At 32.3% G+C, this 20,360-nt stretch overlaps 1 protein-coding gene across 4 annotated transcripts in view; it reads right to left on the bottom strand.

Annotated features, from left to right (window-relative positions):
* Nucleotides 1–20,360, bottom strand: part of PRKACB (protein kinase cAMP-activated catalytic subunit beta) — a 149,414-nt gene that overhangs the window by 70,195 nt on the left and 58,859 nt on the right. Inside the window, exon 2 of one of the 4 annotated variants that reach the window (XM_057555141.1) lies at nucleotides 14,992–15,142. The exons of 2 other annotated variants lie outside the window; for them this stretch is intronic. In XM_057555141.1, coding sequence (XP_057411124.1) covers nucleotide 14,992 — 1 coding nt within the window. In that variant the 5' untranslated portion in view covers nucleotides 14,993–15,142. Of the gene's footprint in view, nucleotides 1–14,991; nucleotides 15,176–20,360 lie in introns of those variants that run through there. One more of the 4 variants, XM_007173007.2, reaches the window with a different exon arrangement.

Genomic DNA, 20,360 nt, shown 5'->3' with positions numbered 1-20,360 from the left:
AGAGAAATCAGCAGCCAGACAACATGGTGGATACAGCCCATAGATTAAAGCCATGGAAGTTATTAAAACAAAACAATATAAATAAAAACAATCCTGAGGGAAGAAAAAATAATCAGAATGCAGAGCTGCTACAAAATATTATCTTAAAAAGTCAAATTTCTGACAAAAACATTATTTAATCCATAATGAGGAAAAAAGATAGAAAATGTCTCTGAATGGTCCCAGATATAGGATTTAGCAGACAAGACTTCAAAACAGCTATTGGAAATATATCAAAAGAATAAAAGGAAATTGTATTTAAAGAATTCAAGGAAAATATGATGGCAATGATACAACAAAGAGAATTTCAATATAATGATAGAAAGAGAAACTATTCAAGATATAAAAATTATAGACTTGGAAAGTACAATAACCCAAACTTTAAAACTCACTACACAAGCCCAATAGCAGATTTGAGGAGGGCAAAAGACTCAGTGAACTTGAAGATAGATCAATAGAAATCATCCAGTCTGAAGAATACAGAGAACAAAAGATAGGAAAAAAATGAACAGACCCTCAGAAGCCTGTAGGATATCAAGGGTATCACCATACATGTAATAGGAATCCTAGAAGGAAAGGAGAGAGACTAAGGGCAAAGAAAAACTATTTGAAGAAATAATGGTTGAAAATGTCCAATCTGATGAAAAATGTTAACCTGCAATCTAAGTTCAACCAATGCCAAGTATGATAAGTGCAAAGAGATTCATACCTAGACACCTCATATTCAAGTTGTTAAAAGCCAAAGACAAAGAAAAAAATCTTGAGAGAAGCAAGAGAAAATGACTAATCATGTACAGGGGAAAAGCAATATGATTAATGATGACTTCTTCACGAAAATAAGAGAGGCCGGAAGGCAGTGGAATAATGTATTCAAAGTGCTAAAAGAAAAAAGACACAAACCTTTTCACAATTCTCTATCCGGGAACACTATCCTCTAAAAACAAAGGTAAAATAAAAACATTCTCAGATAAACAACAGAGGATATGTGCTTCAAGCAGAAATACTGAAGGAAGTTGTTCCAGATGAAAAGACACTGGACAATACTCAAACTGACAGGAAGAAATAAAGAGTACTAGAAATGATAAATATATAAGTAAAAGACTATATAAACACATTTATCTTTCTTTTCTTAATTTCTTTAAAGACCTTAAAATTGTATGAAGCAATCATTGTAACACTGCATTTCTAGGTTTATAAAAATATAAAGGTAAAATGTGAAAATGACACAAAATTAGAGAAGAAATGGAGCTATATTGCATCAAAGTAGCTATATTTTACTAGAAAAGTAGATTGTGATAAGATAAAATGCATATTTTAACCCCTAAATCAACTATTAAGAAAATGTCTTTTTAAAATGTAGTTTAAAAATCAAAGAGGAATTAAAATGGCATCCTACAAATATCTGTTTAACACAAAAGAAGGAACAGAGGAACAACAATACAAAAACTCTTAAGATATATAGAAAACAAACAGCACAATCGAAGATGTAAAGCCAACCATATCAATAATTACATTAAATGTGAATAAACAGATCACAAGGCAGAAATTATCAGACTGGATTAAAAAAGGTCCAACTATATGCTGTCTACAAGGGCCACACTTTAGATTTTAAGATAAAAATAGGTTGAAGGGAAAGGAGAGAAAAAGTTATACCATATAACAGTAACCATAATACAGGTGGAATACCTATATCAATATCAGACTATTAAATAGACTTTAAGACAAGAAATATTACTGAAGTCAAAAAAAGGAAATTTCATAATGATAAAAGGGCCAATACTTCTGGGAGATTTAGCAATTAGAAATGTATATGCAATGAACAAAATAGTCTCCAAAATGCTAAAACAAAAATGACAGAATTGAAGGAAGAACTAGGGACTTCCCTGGTGGCGCAGTGGTTAAGAATCCACATGCCAATGCAGGGGACATGGTTCGATACCTGGTCTGGGAAGATCCCACATGCCGTGGAGTAACTAAGCCCGTGTGCCACAACTACTGAGCCTGTGCTCTAGAGCCTGCATGCCACAACTACCAAAGCCCTAGAGCACCTAGAGCCCATACTCTGCAACAAGAGAAGCCACTGCAATGAGAAGCCCACAGACTGCAACGAAGAGTAGCCCCCACTCGCCACAACTAGAGAAAGCCCACACGCAGCAACGAAGACCCAACGCAGCCAAAAATAAATTAATTAATTAAAAATTTAAAAAAAATAAAGAACTAAATAATTCAAAAATTATAGTTGAAAATTTCAATATTCTTCTCAATAATTCATGGAAAAAAGAAAATCAATAGGTTACAGAAAACTTGAATATAATATCATTAAAATGACATTTATAAACACAGCATCATAACGTCAGAATACACATTCTTTTCAAGTACACATTGAAATTCTCCATACTAATCATATGCTAAGCAACATAACAAATCTCAAATTAATTTGAAAGGATAGAAAATTCATTCAAAAAATGATCTCTTATCATAGGAGAATTAAACTAGGAATCGACAACAGAAAGAAATTTTGGAAATCCCAATATCTGGATTTAGATCACAAAGAAATCCCAAAGGAAATCAGAAGCTATTTTGAACTGAATGGAAAAAACCCCACAAGAAAACAACATTTATGGGATATAGATAAAGCATAGCTTAGAGGGAAATTCACAACTTTAAACACATGTATTAGAAAAAAAGAAAGGTCTCAAATCAATAATTTGTTTCCACCTTAAGAAACTTAGAAAGAGGGCTTCCCTGGTGGTGCAGTGGTTGAGAATCTGCCTGCCAATGCAGGGGACACGGGTCCGAGCCCTGGGCTGGGAAGATCCCACATGCTGCGGAGCAACTAGGTCCGTGAGCCACAGCTGCTGAGCCTGCACGTCTGGAGCCCGTGCTCCGCAACAAGAGAGGCCGCGACACTGAAAGGCCCGCGCACCGCAATGAAGAGTGGCCCCCACTTGCCACAACTAGAGAAAGCCCTCACACAGAAACGAAGACCCAACACAGCTAAAAATAAATAAATAATTAATTAAAAAAAAAAAAGAAACTTAGAAAGAAGAGCAAATTAAACCAAAGCCAAAAAGATCACAGCAGAATTCAATGAAATGGAACATAAAAACAATAGAGAAAATGAAGAGACCAAAAGTCTTACTGATAAACCTTTAGCTAGACTGACCAAAATTAAGACAAAACAAAACAAGACAAAATAAAACAGAGAAGACACTAATTACCAAAATTAGGAATGAAAAGATGGCATAACCACTGATGCTAGAGAATTTAAAAGGATTAAAAGAGAATACTATGACTTTACAACTTTACATAAATGATATAACTTAGATGAAATGGACAAGTTCATAGAAAGACACAAATTACCAAAACTAACTCAAGAAGAAATAAAAAATCTGAAAAGACTTATAAACAAACAAAAATATTAAGTCAGTAATTAAAATTTTTCCCACAAAGAGAAGCTCAGGTCCACATGGCTTCACTGGGGAACTCTATGAAACATTAAAAGATATAATACCAATCTGACACAAACTTTTCTAGAATATAAAGAAGGATGTAATACTTCCCAACTTATTCTATGAGCCCTGATGACAAAACTGACAAAGATCAAAAGAAAATTACAGATCAATATCCATTCCAATGCAAAAATCTTTATCAAAATATTAGCAAACCTAATTCAGCAGTATATTAAAAGGATTATACACCAGGACCATGTAGGATTTATCCCAGGAAGGCAAGGTTGGTTCAACATTGAAAATTAATTAATGGAATACACCATATTAATAGAATAAAAGACAAAACTACATAAACATCTCAATATATGTAGCAGAAGCATTCTACAAAATCCAATACCTGTGATAAAACCTCTCAACAAACTGGGACTGGAAGGGAACTTCCTCAAGCTGATAAAGGGTGAGTTTGGGGATGAGGTGGAGAGGGGGACCCTATAGCTTACATTATATATAATGGTGAAAGATGGAATGCTTTTCCTAAGAATGAGAATAAGGCAAGGATATCTACACTCACCACTTCTTCACAACTTTGTATGAAAGGTTCTAGCCAGTGCAATGAGGTAAGAAAAAAGATATTTAAAAAGATATTAGAGGCATATAAATTGATAAGAAAGAAATAAACCTGTCTTTTGTACAGATGACATGATTCTATACGTATAAAATTCTAAGGAATCTATAAAGAAACCATGAGAACTAATAAGTAAGTTTATCAACATCATAGGATATAATATATATATAAATCAATAACATTTTAAATACTAGGAACAAGCAATCCAAAAATGAAATTAAAAGAACAGCTCCATTCACAATGGTATTAACAGAAAAAAAACTTAGGAATCCATTTTAACAAGACTTGCTCACTAAAAAAAAAAAAACAGGAAACATTGCAGAGAAATTAAAGAACATCGAAATAAATGGAAAGCTATTTCATTTTCATGGACTTCAAGACTCAATATTGTTAAGAGAAGAGTCTCCACAAATTAATCTATAGATTCAACGAAATCTCTATGAAAATCCCAGTGGGCTTTTCTTTAGAAACTGACAGGCTGATTAAAATTTATATGGAAATGTAAAGGACCCAGAATAGCCAAAACAATTTTGGAAAGAACAAAGTTCGAAGACCTACACTACTTGATTTCAAAACTTTTTAAAAAGTTACAATAACCAAGACAATGTGGTATTGGCATAGGATAGACATACATTGATCACTGGGACAAAATTGAGAATTCAGAAGTGAACTCCTACAATTATGGTCAATTGATTTTTGACAAAAGGTGCCAAGATGATTAATGGAGAAAGAAAGGTCTTTTCAACAAATGGTGCAGTAAAAATTGGATATTTATATGAGTTAAAAAAAAAGAACTCCACTCCATAGCTCACACAAAACAACACAAAAAATTAATTTCTAGATAAAAGCATAGAATAAAAATCTCCATTACCTTGGGTTTGATAAAGATTTCTTAAGATTTGGCACCAAAAATACAATCCATCAAGGGAAAAAATGATAAACTGGACTTCATTAAAATTACAAACTTTTGCTCTTCAAGGATATCATTTAAGAAGATAATACAAGCCACCAATGGGGAGAAAATATTTGCAAATTACTTATTTGGTAAAGAACTTGTGTTCAGAATATATAAAGAACTTTTAAGACTTGACAATAATAAGAAAAAAACCCTCAATTTTGAAAGTGGGCAACAGATTTGAAAATACATTTTTCCAGGGTAGATACATGAATGGTTTATAAGAACATGAAAATATGCTCAACATCATGAATCATTAGGGAAATACAAACTGAAACCACAATTAAATACCAATTCACACACACAAGAATGGCTAAAATCAAAAAGACTGATGATACCAAGTATTAACAAGAATGTGAAGAAACTGTAACCCTCCTACATTGTTGATGGGAATATAAAATATTAAGCTACTTAGGAAAACAATTTGGAAATTTCTTAAAAAGATAAACATAAACTTACCATATGACCCAGTTATTCTACCCCTAGACATCAACTCAAGAGAAATGAAAGCATATGTCCACCCAGTCTTGCATGCAGATAGATAGAGCAACATTATCCAAATAAACCAAAAACTGTAAACAATCCTAATGTTCATCAGTTGCTGAATGGATAAACAAAAATGTTACATCCACACAATACAGTACAATTCAGCAATAAAATAGAGCCAACTATTGATATGTTCTATAACATGGATGAATCTCAAAAACATTATTGTAAGTTCAAGAAGCCAGCAACAATAGATTATATATATTGTATGATTCCATTTTTATAAAATATCCAGAAAAGGAAACCTGTAGGGATAGAAAACAGATCTGAGTTTGTCTGAGGTGGGGACTGATTGCAAAAGAGAACAAAAGAACTGTTGGGGGTGATGAAAATGTTCTAAAACTGAATTGTAGTGATGGCTGCACAACTCTATATGTTTATTAATAAACACTGAATTGTACACTTATGAGTGAGTCTTATGGCATGTAAATTATATTTCTCTTTTTAAAAAAGTTATCAAGTGCTTCTCTACATAAGTAGAGTCAATCTGAGGCAGATCTTCTTTGCTGTGGGAAGAATCACTTCAGCGGACAACTTAATTATGTAAATTTAAGGCTGGTAGGCATCTATTACCTTGGGGGAATGATCTAACAAAACCCTTTGGAGCTTGGTAAAGGTTGTTCCTCTCAATACCCTATGGTAAAGAGAGCTAACAAATGGGAAGGAGGTAAGTAGATCTGCATTAAAAATAAAACAGGAATTTGAAAAGGAGGGATCAAAACCTAGACCCCATTCTTTCTAAGGTTCAGAATTACGAGAACTTCTTATCGATTTTAGTGATAGTATCTGTGGCCCATGAGTAAGAAGGCACACTAAATAAGCTTTATCGAAGAATAAAGGAGAATCTGGTGATTTAGGCTCATATTAGGGGCTCTGTAGGTCAAATTCAAGTACCTACCGAGGACAGGCAGGTAAAACAACAGAAGTAGTGAAGTGTGAAGGCTAGAGCAAATGAGACAGTATAAATCCTGACTAAAGAGAATAGTTATTCAGTGCAAATTCCCATTTGTTCTCATATGGGAATAAGAGGCCACTGAAATCAGTTTTTCAAATGGTTCAAGAATATGAAAGTAAAAAAAAAAAAAAAAAAGAATATGAAAGTCCAGGGACTTCCCTGGTGGTGCAGTAGTTAAGAATCCGCCTGCCAATGCAGGGGACATGGGTTCGATCCCTGCTCTGGGAAGATCACAGATGCCACAGAGCAGCTAAGCCTTTGCACCACAACTACTGAGCCCACATGCCCTAGAGCCCGTGCCGCAACTACTGAAGCCCGCATGCTGCAACTACTGAAGCCTGCACGCCTAGAGCCCGTGCTCCACAAGAGAAGCCACTGCAGTGAGAAGCCCATGCACCACATTGAAGAGTAGCCCCTGCTTGCCGCAACTAGAGAAAGCTTGTGCACAGCAATGAAGACCCAACAAAACCAAAAAAATAAAAATTAAGAATATTAAAATTATAAAAAAAGAATATGAAAGTCCAGATATTAATATGAAAGATCTTGTTTTAAAATCAATATTTTTTATTTACATATAAAATAATGGTATCACATTCAATTATTTTAAAATATCATGAGGACTAAATAAAACATATCTGTGATTTACATCTGGGTCACAGACAACCAGTTTGCTATCCCTGGAAAGATGTTCAAGAAAGGAAGGCCAATTTTGGTACAGTGTGGGGATGAGTCAAAAGCACCTTCTCACATTCAACCTGGCATGAAGCCACGATGACTAAGCATATAAGTATAAATTAAGGAAACTAAATCTGTGATATAAGCTTTGAATGAGTATAACACTGGAAAGGGTGGATCATCCTCCCATTAAGAATCAGTGTCTCATCAACTATACTCCAATAAAAATTAATTTAAAAATTAATACATATTTATACATATATGTATATGTATAGATGATTCACTTTGTTATAAAGCAGAAACTAACACAACATTGTAAAGCAATTATACTCCAATAAAGATGTTAAAAAAAAATTTAAAAAAATTTTTTTAATGAAGGGGTAACAAGGATTTCTTAATGATTGTTGTAAAATAATAAATAATAAAATTTAAATAAAATATGACAAAAAAAGAATCAGTGTCTCAAAAAAAAAAAAAAAAAAAAGAAGAAGAAGAAAAGAATCAGTGTCTCCACAAGGAGACATCCTCCCATTAAGAATCCGGTCTCCACAAGTATCAGTGGCATCGCATCAAGAGCAAGGATACGTCAAATTCTTTGGGACCAGTTTAAACCGTGAAACTATGTAGCACTGGCAAAATCAATAGCAGCTGAAAATGAGATTACTAGCCTCTATACTAATCAAAATACCCATCTCTTTCTTCATCCAACGTTTGGAAAGAAGATTAGCTTCTCTGGAATGAGTAAACTCCCAGAAGTTTAGCAATACTTGAAGGGGACTGGAAGAAGATCCCAAGAAAATTGCCATTTAGAAGTCCTGCTAATTTGAGCAGATGAGTACAGTGATTAATTCGAATATTTCAAAGACGAGACCTAATATGTATCCCAAGTGGGCTACACTTGTTATACAACCATAACCAGACCCCAGAGCTAAAAGCAGCCATTGTTTTAGGAGTTGCAAGTAATATTCACTCCCTCAGAAAATGCATCATCCTTCCAGTTTCAAATTACTAGCTCTTTTTGGATGACATTTTATTTTCAAAGTTCTCTGACCAGCCTGTTAGTCTTCTGGGTCCTCATAATATGAACTAGGTCTCTGCAACTAACAGAAGACCTCAGACAGAAATCATTGCTATAGGACCCAAAGACTGGTTTTTCTTACAAACATATAGAAAGATTTCACAGAATGGTGATTAAGAGTGTTGCCTTTGGAGCCAGACTGCCTGGGTTCAAATTTTATCTATTAGTTATGTTACCTTGAGGAAATTACTTTACATCAATGTGTTTTAGTCTCTTTATCTGAAAGATGTGAATAATAATAGTATCCATCTTACTGGGTTTTTTAAAGGATTACATAAACTAATATATGCAATGTGCTTAGAACAGTGCCTGACAGATAGTAAATAAGTGTTTCATGTGATAGTGTATATGACAATATTCCACCCAGGAAATGTGGGAGTGAAGTGGTATGAGTCACCGCTATATTGCAGAATCAGATTTAGAGGATATACTTTATAATATGACTGAATCTCCAACCCAAGCAGATTATGGTATGTTGATTACCAAAGATAATGCTCTATTCAACAACTAAAACATGTCTCTCAGACCATTTGCTACTAATAATTGACCAATTTTGATAAGTGGAAAATTTTTGATAAACACTAATAAGAAGAAAGTAAAGCATGCTTTTTGTGCCAGAAAATTATACTAGGGAATTTAAACATGTCTTCTCTGAATATTGAAACTAATTTAACTCCAAGAGAATATATTACATGTATATCTGGGATGCAATTTATTTAATACAAAAGCTTAAAATGGTTATAACAGTTCTCTACATTTGTCCTATAAAATATAAAAATAATGATATGCACAAAGATTTAGCTACAACAATGTTTATCACAGTGGTTTTTTTATACGATAGCAAAAAATTAAGAACAGTCTAGATGGCTAGTGACTGTTTAAATAAATTGTGGTGCATCCTTAAGATGTGGTGCATCCTTAATACAAAACAGCCATCTTAAAAGATACTGTAGAACAAATCTTTACAATAAGGAAAAAAGTTATGAAACACTGTACGGAGAAATCCAAAGTAAAGGGCCAGTGGAAATTTGTGTATCTATGCACAAAATAGACTATATATAGAACAAGGTTAATAGTGATTATCTTTTGGTGGGATTATGTGTGATTTTTACTTTTTTGTTTGTTCTTTTCTATGGTTTGCAAATTTTCTCCAATGAAGACATAGTATTTGGTAATCAGATTAAAATGTTATTAGGGAAAAAGGGCTTCTCAAACTTTAATGTGCATATGAATCAGCTAGGTAATCTTGTTAAAATGCAGATTCTGACTCAGTAGGTCTAGATGGAGCCTGAAAGTCTTCCTTTTTAACAGGCTCCCAGATGATGCTAATGCTACTAGACTGGGACCACAATTGATCAAGACACTATCAAGAGTATATACTCAATCTTCCTTCTCTAACCATGTAGTATGGCTATTCTTGTAAAACACAAGCAAGTACAAGTTTCTCATTATTACACTTGATATAGTACTTGACATTGTTAAACACTCCATGGAAACATTTTGTAATTTCAAATCATTTAATATCCCGGTTTCTTAGTTTTACTATAAAGGCTGCTGATTACTCAGATTCTTATAAACAATCATGATAAAAATGTACAGGTAACACTGAAAAGTTCAGTGCCTCTGAAATGTGATATTTATTTACCAGGGTCAGATCAGCATTTCACTGTTTTTGGTTAATGGCCACAGGCCTTTAAAGTAAATTGCAAAGATCATAATAGAACAAATTGAGAGAAAGCGTGTTAGTGTAGGACTGTAGTGATATTTAATGTTAATCTAACAAACAACTCAACATGTATTGAGAACTATGCTGGCAATACCAAAATAAATTGACAAATTCTATGCCTTCAAGGAGTTCAAAGTCAAACAGGGGAGAGAGGTAACTTGAGTACTAATGTAATATAATTTTAATACTATAAAATAAAATGTAATAGAAGTGAGTATGATATGAGAACACAGGAAGAGATCATGAATTCTAAAAAGGATAAAGAACAGAGGAACAGAAGAATGCTTTGGTGATTTTGTTACAAAGATAATATGTGAGCAGAGTCTTAAAGTATGAGCAAATCTCACCATTGGCAGTAGTAGGAACAGGAAATTCCAGGTAGAAGAAACATCATAAATAACCACTGTTGTTATAAAGGGATTCCATTGTCTGACTATTCATTGCCATGTTCACATAGTGACCAAAAGTGTTAGCTCTCATCACTAATTATTAAGAGAAATGCAAATCAAAACCACAATGAGATATCAACTCATACCAGACAGAATGGCTATCATCAAAAAATCTACAAATAACAAATGTTGGAGAGGATGTGGAGAAAAGGAAAGTCTCATAAACTGTTGATGGGAATGTAATTTGGTGCAGCCACTATGGAGAACAGTATAGAAGTTCCTCTAAAAACTAAAAATAGAACTACCATATGATCCAGCAATTCCACTCCTGGGTATATATCCAGAAAAAATGAAAACAATAATTCGAAAAGATACATGCACCCCAACATTCATAGCAGCACTATTTACAATAACCAAGACATGGAAGCAACCCAAATGTCCATCAGCAGACAACTGGGTTAAGAAGATGTGGTGTGTATATATATATATATATATATATATATATATATATACATATATATATATACACACACACACACACACACACACAATAAAATAATACTCAGCCATAAAAAAGGATGAAATACTGTGATTTGCAGCAACATGGACGGACCTAGAGAATACTATGCTTAGAGAAAGACAAATCTGACTCAGACAGAAATGGAAACAGACTCATAGACATAGAAAACAAACTGGTGGTTACCAAAGGGGAGAGGGAAGGGGTGGGGGACAAATTAGGAATATGGGATTAACATATATTGGGTTGGCCAAAAAGTTCTTTCTGGTTTTTCTGTAAGAGCTTATGGAAAAACCCAAACGAACTTTTTGGCCAACCCAATACAAACTACTATATATAAAGTAGATAAGCAACAAGGATTTAAAGTATAGCACAGGGAATTATATCCATTATCTTGAAATAAGCTTATAATGGAATAGAATCTGCAAAAATACTGAATCACTATGCTGTACACCTGAAATTAACACAAAAATATTGTAAATCAACTACCCTTCAATTAAAAAAAAGGTCCTGAAGAAAAGTGCTAATTCTAACTAAGTGTCCAGCTCCAAAAGAAGATGTATAGTAGCTAAATACATTTCCCTGTAGAATAAGCAAGTTAACTTTTCCTGTATTATGCTAGTTAAAATTCTTTAGGCTCTCCATTGTATACTCTTGACTCCTTTGTCATAGATTAGGTGACCATAGGTGCATGGGTTTATCTCTGAACTTTCTATCTTGTTCCACTGATCTATATTTCTGTTTTTGTGCCAGTACCATACTGTTTTGATGACTGTAACTTTGTAGTATAGTCTGAAGTCAGGGAGGCTGATTCCTCCAGCTCTGTTTTTCTTTCTTAAGATTGCTTTGGCTATTCGTGGTCTTTTGTGTTTCCATTCAAATTGCAAAATTTTTTGTTCTAATTCTGTGAAAAATGCCATTGGTAATTTGATAAGGATTGCATTGAATCTGCAGATTGCTTTGGGTAGTATAGTCATTTTCACAATATTGATTCTTAGAGTGGATATATGTATATGTATAACTCATTCACTTTGCTGTACACCTGAAACTAACACAACATTGTAAATCAACTATACTCCAATAAAATTTTTTTAAAAAAAGATAATGTAGGCAGTCTTTTAGCTTAGAAGTTACAATGATACAGATTTAGTGGACTAAGAAATAAGCATGGGAGTGTACTGCCTTAAAGACTCTATGAGCTTTGGAAAGGTAAAACTAACTAGATAAAGTGGTTTATTACAACCACTTTAGCTCTGATTCTACCTAAAAAAATCCATATTCAAAATTGTTCATTTGTTCAATATAGTATTTCAATCTAAGCTTCACTAATATGGATTTGTATCTGCCACAGAAATAGCCTGTCAATTCATGGGAAAGGAGAACAGGTAAAGCATTTGATGGTATTTGTCTATTCAGTCCTTAAAATATTGTAATTAGACATTAAATGTATAAAGTCCAAGATTTAAAATGTGCAAAACTTCCATTAAGTTCAGCATTATATAACTCAACACACCATTTATGATCAAAGAAAGATTTAAAAGCTAACCTAAATAAATTTGCTAGAAAGAGAACTCAATGAATGTCAATACTCCCTTTCATTCTGAGCCAGAATAAAAAGAATTCCTTCATGTTTTTGTTGTGAACTTCAAGTACTTATATGTGCATGGAATCAGCTGTTAAATATTTATGTTATCAAACAGGAATTCCTGTTACTTAATTTAGTAGTAAAAGATAAAACATTTAAGGCACCTGGAAACCACTGTGTGGACTTTATTTTGTATTTCTTCCTATATTTAACTGGAGAATAAAGAAACTTGGATTAAAATTCTTACATTTCATACATGCCTAGATTGGTAATTAATCTTTACTCAATAGTTCACAAACCTAATTTTTATAAAATTACATGTAGTTTCTGTGCTTAGCTGATTTCTTAAATCACACTTTTGGAACAAGCATACTCAGAGAGCTTATCATCAGGAGATATTACATTCCTTTTCCTTGTCAAACAAGTCATGCAAGTAAACTGCTTTAATTAGCTTTGAAGAATGTGGTTTGTACGAAAACTTCATACTGTCAAAACTCTTTCCATATCTCACACTATAAATGAATAAAAATCTGTGTTTTCATCATGAAAATAAACCTTGGAATTTTGAAACAAAAGGATTCCTCTGTTTCTGTTGTATCCATATTTTCTCCTCTATATCAACACATTTCATAATAAGAAACTAGAACTCCATGCTTACCATTCTCATCACTACATATATAAAATTATTGTGTCTATTTCTATATTTGAGGATATGAAAGAGAAAGTGAAAGAATGCTTGATTAATGAACATTCAGTTACTCTTTAAGCATTTCTTATATCATACCTATTATTCGAACAGCTACAAGGTTTGCACCTAATTTCACTGTGCACTATGATTCTATTTATTTTATTTTGTGACATCACCATAAAGAAAAATGTTAACAGCATTTTATCAGTCTGTTTTTTCCAAAAGAAATCATAGCTCATGATATTATCTTCAACTGCTAGATTTTAAAATGTCTCAGAAAATGTTACAAGCCACACACATTTAAAAATGGTGAGAGTATAATTCAAACATAACTTTTAAATATTAAAAGCCCATGATATTCATTCATTTGAGATACATTTACTAAACACCCACTATTTGTAGAAACAGGGATTAGTGTACTAATTCAGTACTGTCCTCGATCCTCACTGAATGTTTAATTAAAAGGTCCTTGAAATGCATAAAAATGATTTCCAAAAGGCCTTAGGAGACTGCAATTTAACAGAATAGGGCAAGTAAAATGAATAACAAACTTTTGTTGCATGGTAATCTTTAATAATGTACTATTATTTCAATACTCAACAGTTCATTACCTTGAAGATATTTGAGATTCCTCATATCAACTTGCTATATAGTAAGGATTAATTATAAATAATCAAAACCTATAAAGTGAAAAAAAATTTGTACAAATATATGTTCTTTACTTTCTCCCTAAAATAGCTTGAGGAAGGTAAAAAATTCTGATGCAATAAAAAAAAAATTCAAATAAACTTCTGCGGAACTATGAAGGTACTATATAAATAAAAGAGTCAATTTTGTAAGCCATTCTTGGTTTTTTGTTGTTTTTCTTTTAGCTGAGTTTTCTTCCTTAACTGCTATGGAGTATGTAAACAGAAAGAGGCAAAACAGTGCTATTTGGTGATCAAACACACTAAAAAAGTACCAAGAGTAATTCTATTGTTCCTTTAATCAGAATAACAAAAATACCTTGGGGAGGGTCCAAGGTGAGATGTGGAATGAAGGCACTGGTATTGTTTATATGTGAAATGTAGCCTTTAAAAAGTGCATGTCACAAAAAATCATTACATATCACCATTTCAGCAAAGCAGTAAGTCCAAACATTTTAACATGCCTGGAAAGAATGTGATGCATGCATAAACAAGTTTCCCCCCCCCCGCAACCCATATGAAAGCTTCTGATATTTATAATGTTATAAATATAAGATTTCACATAGAATAATCATACTATGCTTTCATATTATAAATCCTGCTTGTTAAACTCAAGTAACTTCACACATGCATTTAAAAATAAAATATGGCAAAAATAACAAAAATTTAATTATAAATGCAAGTCTTTTGCCCCTTTTGAATTTTAAGGCTTATAAATCCAAGATATTTTTTAAAATAAAATGATTATCTTTCTTAAATGTAGGCATTTCACTTAAGAACAACAACAAAAAAATTTTTTTAAATACACTAGAAATGATGTAAGAATTTTGTAGAAAATTTTCCCACTGATATTCAACTTAACTAATCGCATTTAAAACAAAACCATGAGCTATGTGATTCAGCTCAACTTATAATCAAGTTTTTGTAATTTTTTTTCAACTTTACTTTGCAAAATATCCTTGGCCAAATCATAAAAAGACACCCCCCCACACACAGTTCTGTGCTTGATTCTAAAACTCCAATTAGCATTTTAGTTTCTAGTTACAATGTATCATAAAAAAAAAAAAAAACTTACTTGATCTGTCCCATAAGGCAGTATGTTCAGAGAAATGAAGGCTGTCATTTTCCAGAGTTGTTTTCTGATCATGTGCAGTACCTTTGGAGTGTCTATGAAATAATCGGCTAGCAAAACCTTCCAATTTCTGAAGAGCAGTTGTACCTGTATACTGATTACAGGGTAGTTCTCTGTAAGCTGCCATTCATGTGTATTTACACTTAATTTAAAGTAACTGAAAATATTTCCAGAAGGAGCTCAACAACTTCTTACACAGAAGCCAAGAGCTATGCATGTATCAAACTTCCTGTTTGCAGGGTATTCAAACCACTACTGCTGTTCTGTTTCCTGTTAATATAAAACAGCACATTACTGAGCCTTTCTTAGCAAAACTGTTCATCTCAACTAGAGATGAAGATTTTAAAGACTTGCAATATCATCCTAAAAGGCTATGTTTAAGAGTGTTTTAATATTAATATACAGGTTAATAAGAACATTAAATATAAAGCTTTACATATGGATAGTAGGCTGAAAAAAAATTTTTAAAAAGGAAAACTAGTTAAACGTGTATTACAGCCCTGTACAAACAACTGAAGACCAAACCACTCTCCAAATATAATATGTTAAAAAGGTTGTGTTTTATCCAGGATATCAGCTAATACAGATTAGTGTAGATTTTATGAATCCTTATAAATTGTTAACTTTTCACTGAAAGCTGGTATGGAATAGATATCACAAAACACTTGCAAAACAAATTTTAACACATAAATTTTAACGAAAAAAATCTGAACTAGCACTTAAAAAAACTCAATGTTGCTAACTCACTGACTTAAGTCTAATATATACAAAAACTATAAAAACTTAGTGTGTCAGTATTGCTTACCAAACATAATCTGCTGACAAGTGCATATCAGCAGTACATGTTCAAACATTCTAAAATTTGAAAAAAATATATAAGATTTAAAATTATATAAAATCAGCCATAGCAAGAAATTTCAATTGAGAGGAAAAAAAATCCTTCTAGTTGACTGAGACATGTTAATTTTTAAACTTAACACTGAGGACTACTGCTTACCTGATCCCTGATTTAGGGGTCTCACTTGGAAACAGCTCCTTTGGTTAAAAGTAAACTGTCCATTTGCATGAAAAAAGTAACCTGTGACATTTAACAATGATTCTGAGTACTTGCCTTCTGACACTTATTAAAGGATGAGAAATTTGTGTGGTTTTTCTCTTTGGAAGCTTTAAATGAAGGGAAGAAGGAAGAAAAAAAGGAAGGAAGGGAGGGAGGGAAGAAGGAAGGAGGGAAAGAAGGAAGGAAGGATATTTTTAAAAATCTATCTAAAAAAAGTCTTAATCAAGATTTCGTGCCTACTGCTTAACAAACAGAATAAATAGAAACAATAATGACAAATAGAATAAATAGGAATAATAATGTAATCAAATTAGGACACAACACACACACACAGAGGAAACACTGACTAATGAATTTTGCCAAATAACAGCTCATTTGTGTACATTTTATTTTGTATAATAAAATTAGATCAATCTAAACAAACAGGCAACAGTATCTACAACACCAAACTTCTTAAATTGTAGCTTTCTGATAAATATGTGTGTATATAATAATAATTTCTTTATTAACATCCGACTTTATACAAAACAGACCCTGAACAGGTGTCTGCAGTCTTCAATAAACATCTACAGAGGATGAACTGTCTCTGTATGGGTATAAGTGCATAAAATTCCTGAATTCTTTGACTTGCTCTCTTGGGATAAATTCTATTCATCCTCAAGGCTCACCAAAAATGTCACATCTTCACTGAAGTTTCCCGCATACTTCCTAGAAAAATACACTGCTCTCTCCACTGTTTCCAATGATCTTATAATTTTATGTTAAAATTTGCTATTTATAAATTTATGTCTCAAATTGTGAATTACTTGAATTCATAAATGAAATGCATGTGCTAGTTATATACTCAATAAATATATGTTGAAGTATTCAGTTTTAATAAATTAAAGGTCTAAGTAGAATCAAACCCTTGAAAATATTTTATTTATGATAGGATCATATTTGTAAATTATCCAACGACCACCTAGTTGTTCATATATAGAGACAACAGCAATAGAAGTAATGTCACTTAACTTCTTTTTCTCTACGTTCAGTCAGTTACTAAATTTTACTCATTCTTTGAGTTTCATTTTTATTAGTGAAAATGTGGATTTCTAAAATAACTTGTTTTCTCTGCTTCCAGTCACTCCTTTCAATCACTCTTCTCTGACATATTAACCTCCCCAAAATACTACACTCATGGCATTCCCTTGCCAAAAGTACAAGCTAATTCTAACATTTCAGCCCCACAATATTTGTTTTTAACACAGGTCTAGCCAGACTTATATCCAATGTTGCTTGAGTTTCATATAGATATTCCAGATTTCTAATTAGAACACGAAGATTAATTTATTTAAAGCAATGTATAAGTTTTATAACAAAATTACTGTATCAAGAAGAAGAAAGTAATCTTCACTAGATGAAGAACTAGAAAACACTACATTTAAAATTTATGCATTTTTCTTCAATAAAACTGTTTTTTATCTGTTACAAAGTCCTTAGAGAAAGTAGAATCTTTAGTCCTTAGAGCAATATTTCTATATACAGTATTGTGACCAGGAAACTGTTGCTATCGAAGTACTTAGGCAATTTGATTTTTATTAAAAAGAACTCTACTGGCATCTACTGCTAGAAAGAAACAACTACAGCTTTAACTAAAACTGAATTCTTTCGTAATTCAAATTAATGTTAAGAAGTATATTGCTTGCTATCCTTCCTGATGGTATTTTCAGAACTTGAATTTGTACTAAGATATCTAGCCATGTACCCAAAAATTTGCTGTAATAACATATCTTATATCCTATTAATAGTTTAAATAGTGTATGGTAATAAAACTAGAGTAATCAACTTTGAAGTTATCAAGTCCTTATTTTTCATTCTGCATTAATTTTATAAATTATAATAATTTTCAGAGTTGAACCTCCTTTGATTGCCATATCACAAAATATTAGTTTATTTCTTATGTTTAATAATAGTAATGATACCTTACATTTACAAAGCATTTTACAACACATAAAATGGTTTCCATTGATTCATCAGATCTTTACAAATGAAGTAAGCAGGACAGGTATTATTATCCTTATTTTAAGATGAGAAAACAAACGTAAATATTAAGTTATTAAGTGACTTGTGCAAAGTCACCTATGTCTTCTGCCTCCTAAATCAAGGCTCCTTTGTACTGACAATAATGATTACCACAAGTAAAGATTTTTTCAAAGGGTGGGGAAGTAGGGATAAAAGGATGGTAGGAGGTGGAAATGGTTCTTGGACACACTGTCCGGAGTCTGAGATTCTGCTATGAGAATGTTTTCATTCACATGGTCACCTTATAGCCATGCAATTTCATTGTCCACATTTATGTTTACAATCATCTCGGGGCCAAGTAGAACTATGTACTTTAGAGTTTGAAGGTTAAAGAAAAGAAAAACATGGAAGCATATTTTATATGTAAATAATGTATTTGTTCCATGTGGAGGGCAAATGATATGACCATGACCCCTGCTATTCAAATAAAGCTTTTACAGTAATAGTTTTACCTTTCCCAAAATGGATTCATACATTTTTTAAATGGATTCACCTATTTAAGACTGGCTTCTTTCATTTAGCACAGCATAACTAACTGAGGTTCATCCATGTTGTGCGTTTTAAGAGCTTACTAATTTTTTATTGAATAGTATTCCACTGTATGGATTTACCACAATTTATATATCCATTTACAATTGAGTTGCCTTTGCACCTTTGTCAAAAATCAGTTAACCATATCTATGTGGGTCTACTCTGGATTTTCAATGTTGTTCCACTGATCTACCTATGTGTCAATTCCTTTTCATCAGTAGCGTACTGTGTTGGTTACTGTGGCTTTTTAGTAAGTCTTAAATCTGATTGTATAAATCTTTCAACATTTCTTTTTTCTAAATTGTTTTGGCTATTATAGTTTCTTAGCTTTTCCATATAAATTTTAAAAGTTGGTCTATTTCTACAAAAATAATCTTGCTAGGACTTATTGAGATTATGTTTATTGAGAGAAATGATAGCTATACTGAGTCTTTCAATCCATGATCATATTATATATTTCACTTTTTGATTCATTTTCAATCATCTTTGATTTCTTTCATCAGTGTTTTCATTTTCAGCATACAGATCCCATACATATTTTGTTAGACTTATACTTAAGCATTTATTATTTTTAAATTGGAGCTATTGTAAATGATGCTTTAAAAGATGTTTACAATTGTTCATCGCTAGTATATAGAAATATGACTTATTTTTATATGCTAACCTTGTATACTGCAACCTTGCTAAACTCAATTATTATATTTAGGAATCTTTTTCCTTTTGTAGATTTCTTAGGATATTCTATGCAGAAAATCATGCCATCTTCAAACAGATAGTTTGCTTTATTTTTTCCTCTTTAATTCCTGTGTTGTTTATTTACTTTTCTTGCCATACTGCACTGGCTAGGACTTCCAGTAGTACATTAAACAAGTGGTGAAAGTGAAGATCCTTGCCTTATTCCCAATCTTAGGAAGAAATGTTTCACTTCTCATCATTATGTCAGCTGTAGAAATTCTTTGTAGATGCCCCTTATTGAGATAAAGAAGTTTCCTTGTATTCCTAGTTAGTTCAGTGTTTTTATATATTACAGGGATGTTGAATTTAATCCAATACTTTTTCAGTATCTATTGATATGATCATATGGTTTTACTTCTTTAGTCTGCTAATATGGTGTATTGCACTTACCAATTAATTCTCAAACATTAAACCAGCCTTGAATTCCCAGGATAAACACCTCTTGTTCTTGGTGTACTAATCTTTTTATATGTTGCTGGATTCAATTTACAAATGTTTTATTGAAGATTTATATAAGTTTACAAGATATACTGTTGTGAAGTTTTATTTTTATGTACTGTCTTTGCACGATTTTGATATCAGGTTAAAAATGGCTGCATAAAATAAGTTGGGAAGTATTCTGTCTTTTATTTTCTAGAAGAGACTGTAGGGAACTGGTATCAACTCTCCCTGAAATTTTTGGTAGTATTTGTCAGGAAAACTATTTGGGCCAGTAGTTCGTTTTTGGAAGGCCACAAATACTATTCAATTTCTTCAATAGATATCATACTTTTCAGTTATCTATATCATCTTCAATGAATATTGGTAATTTTTGTCTTTCAAGAAATGATCTATTTCAACCAAGTTGTCAAATTCACGTGCATAAAGTTGTTTCTAAAATCCCCTTATTAGCCTTTAAATGTCTGTGGCATCTGTAGTTATATCCCCT

Source organism: Balaenoptera acutorostrata, chromosome 1 (genome assembly GCF_949987535.1).
Source record: "Balaenoptera acutorostrata chromosome 1, mBalAcu1.1, whole genome shotgun sequence".
NCBI lineage: Eukaryota > Metazoa > Chordata > Mammalia > Artiodactyla > Balaenopteridae > Balaenoptera > Balaenoptera acutorostrata.
This window is presented reverse-complemented; position numbering and strand designations above follow the sequence as displayed.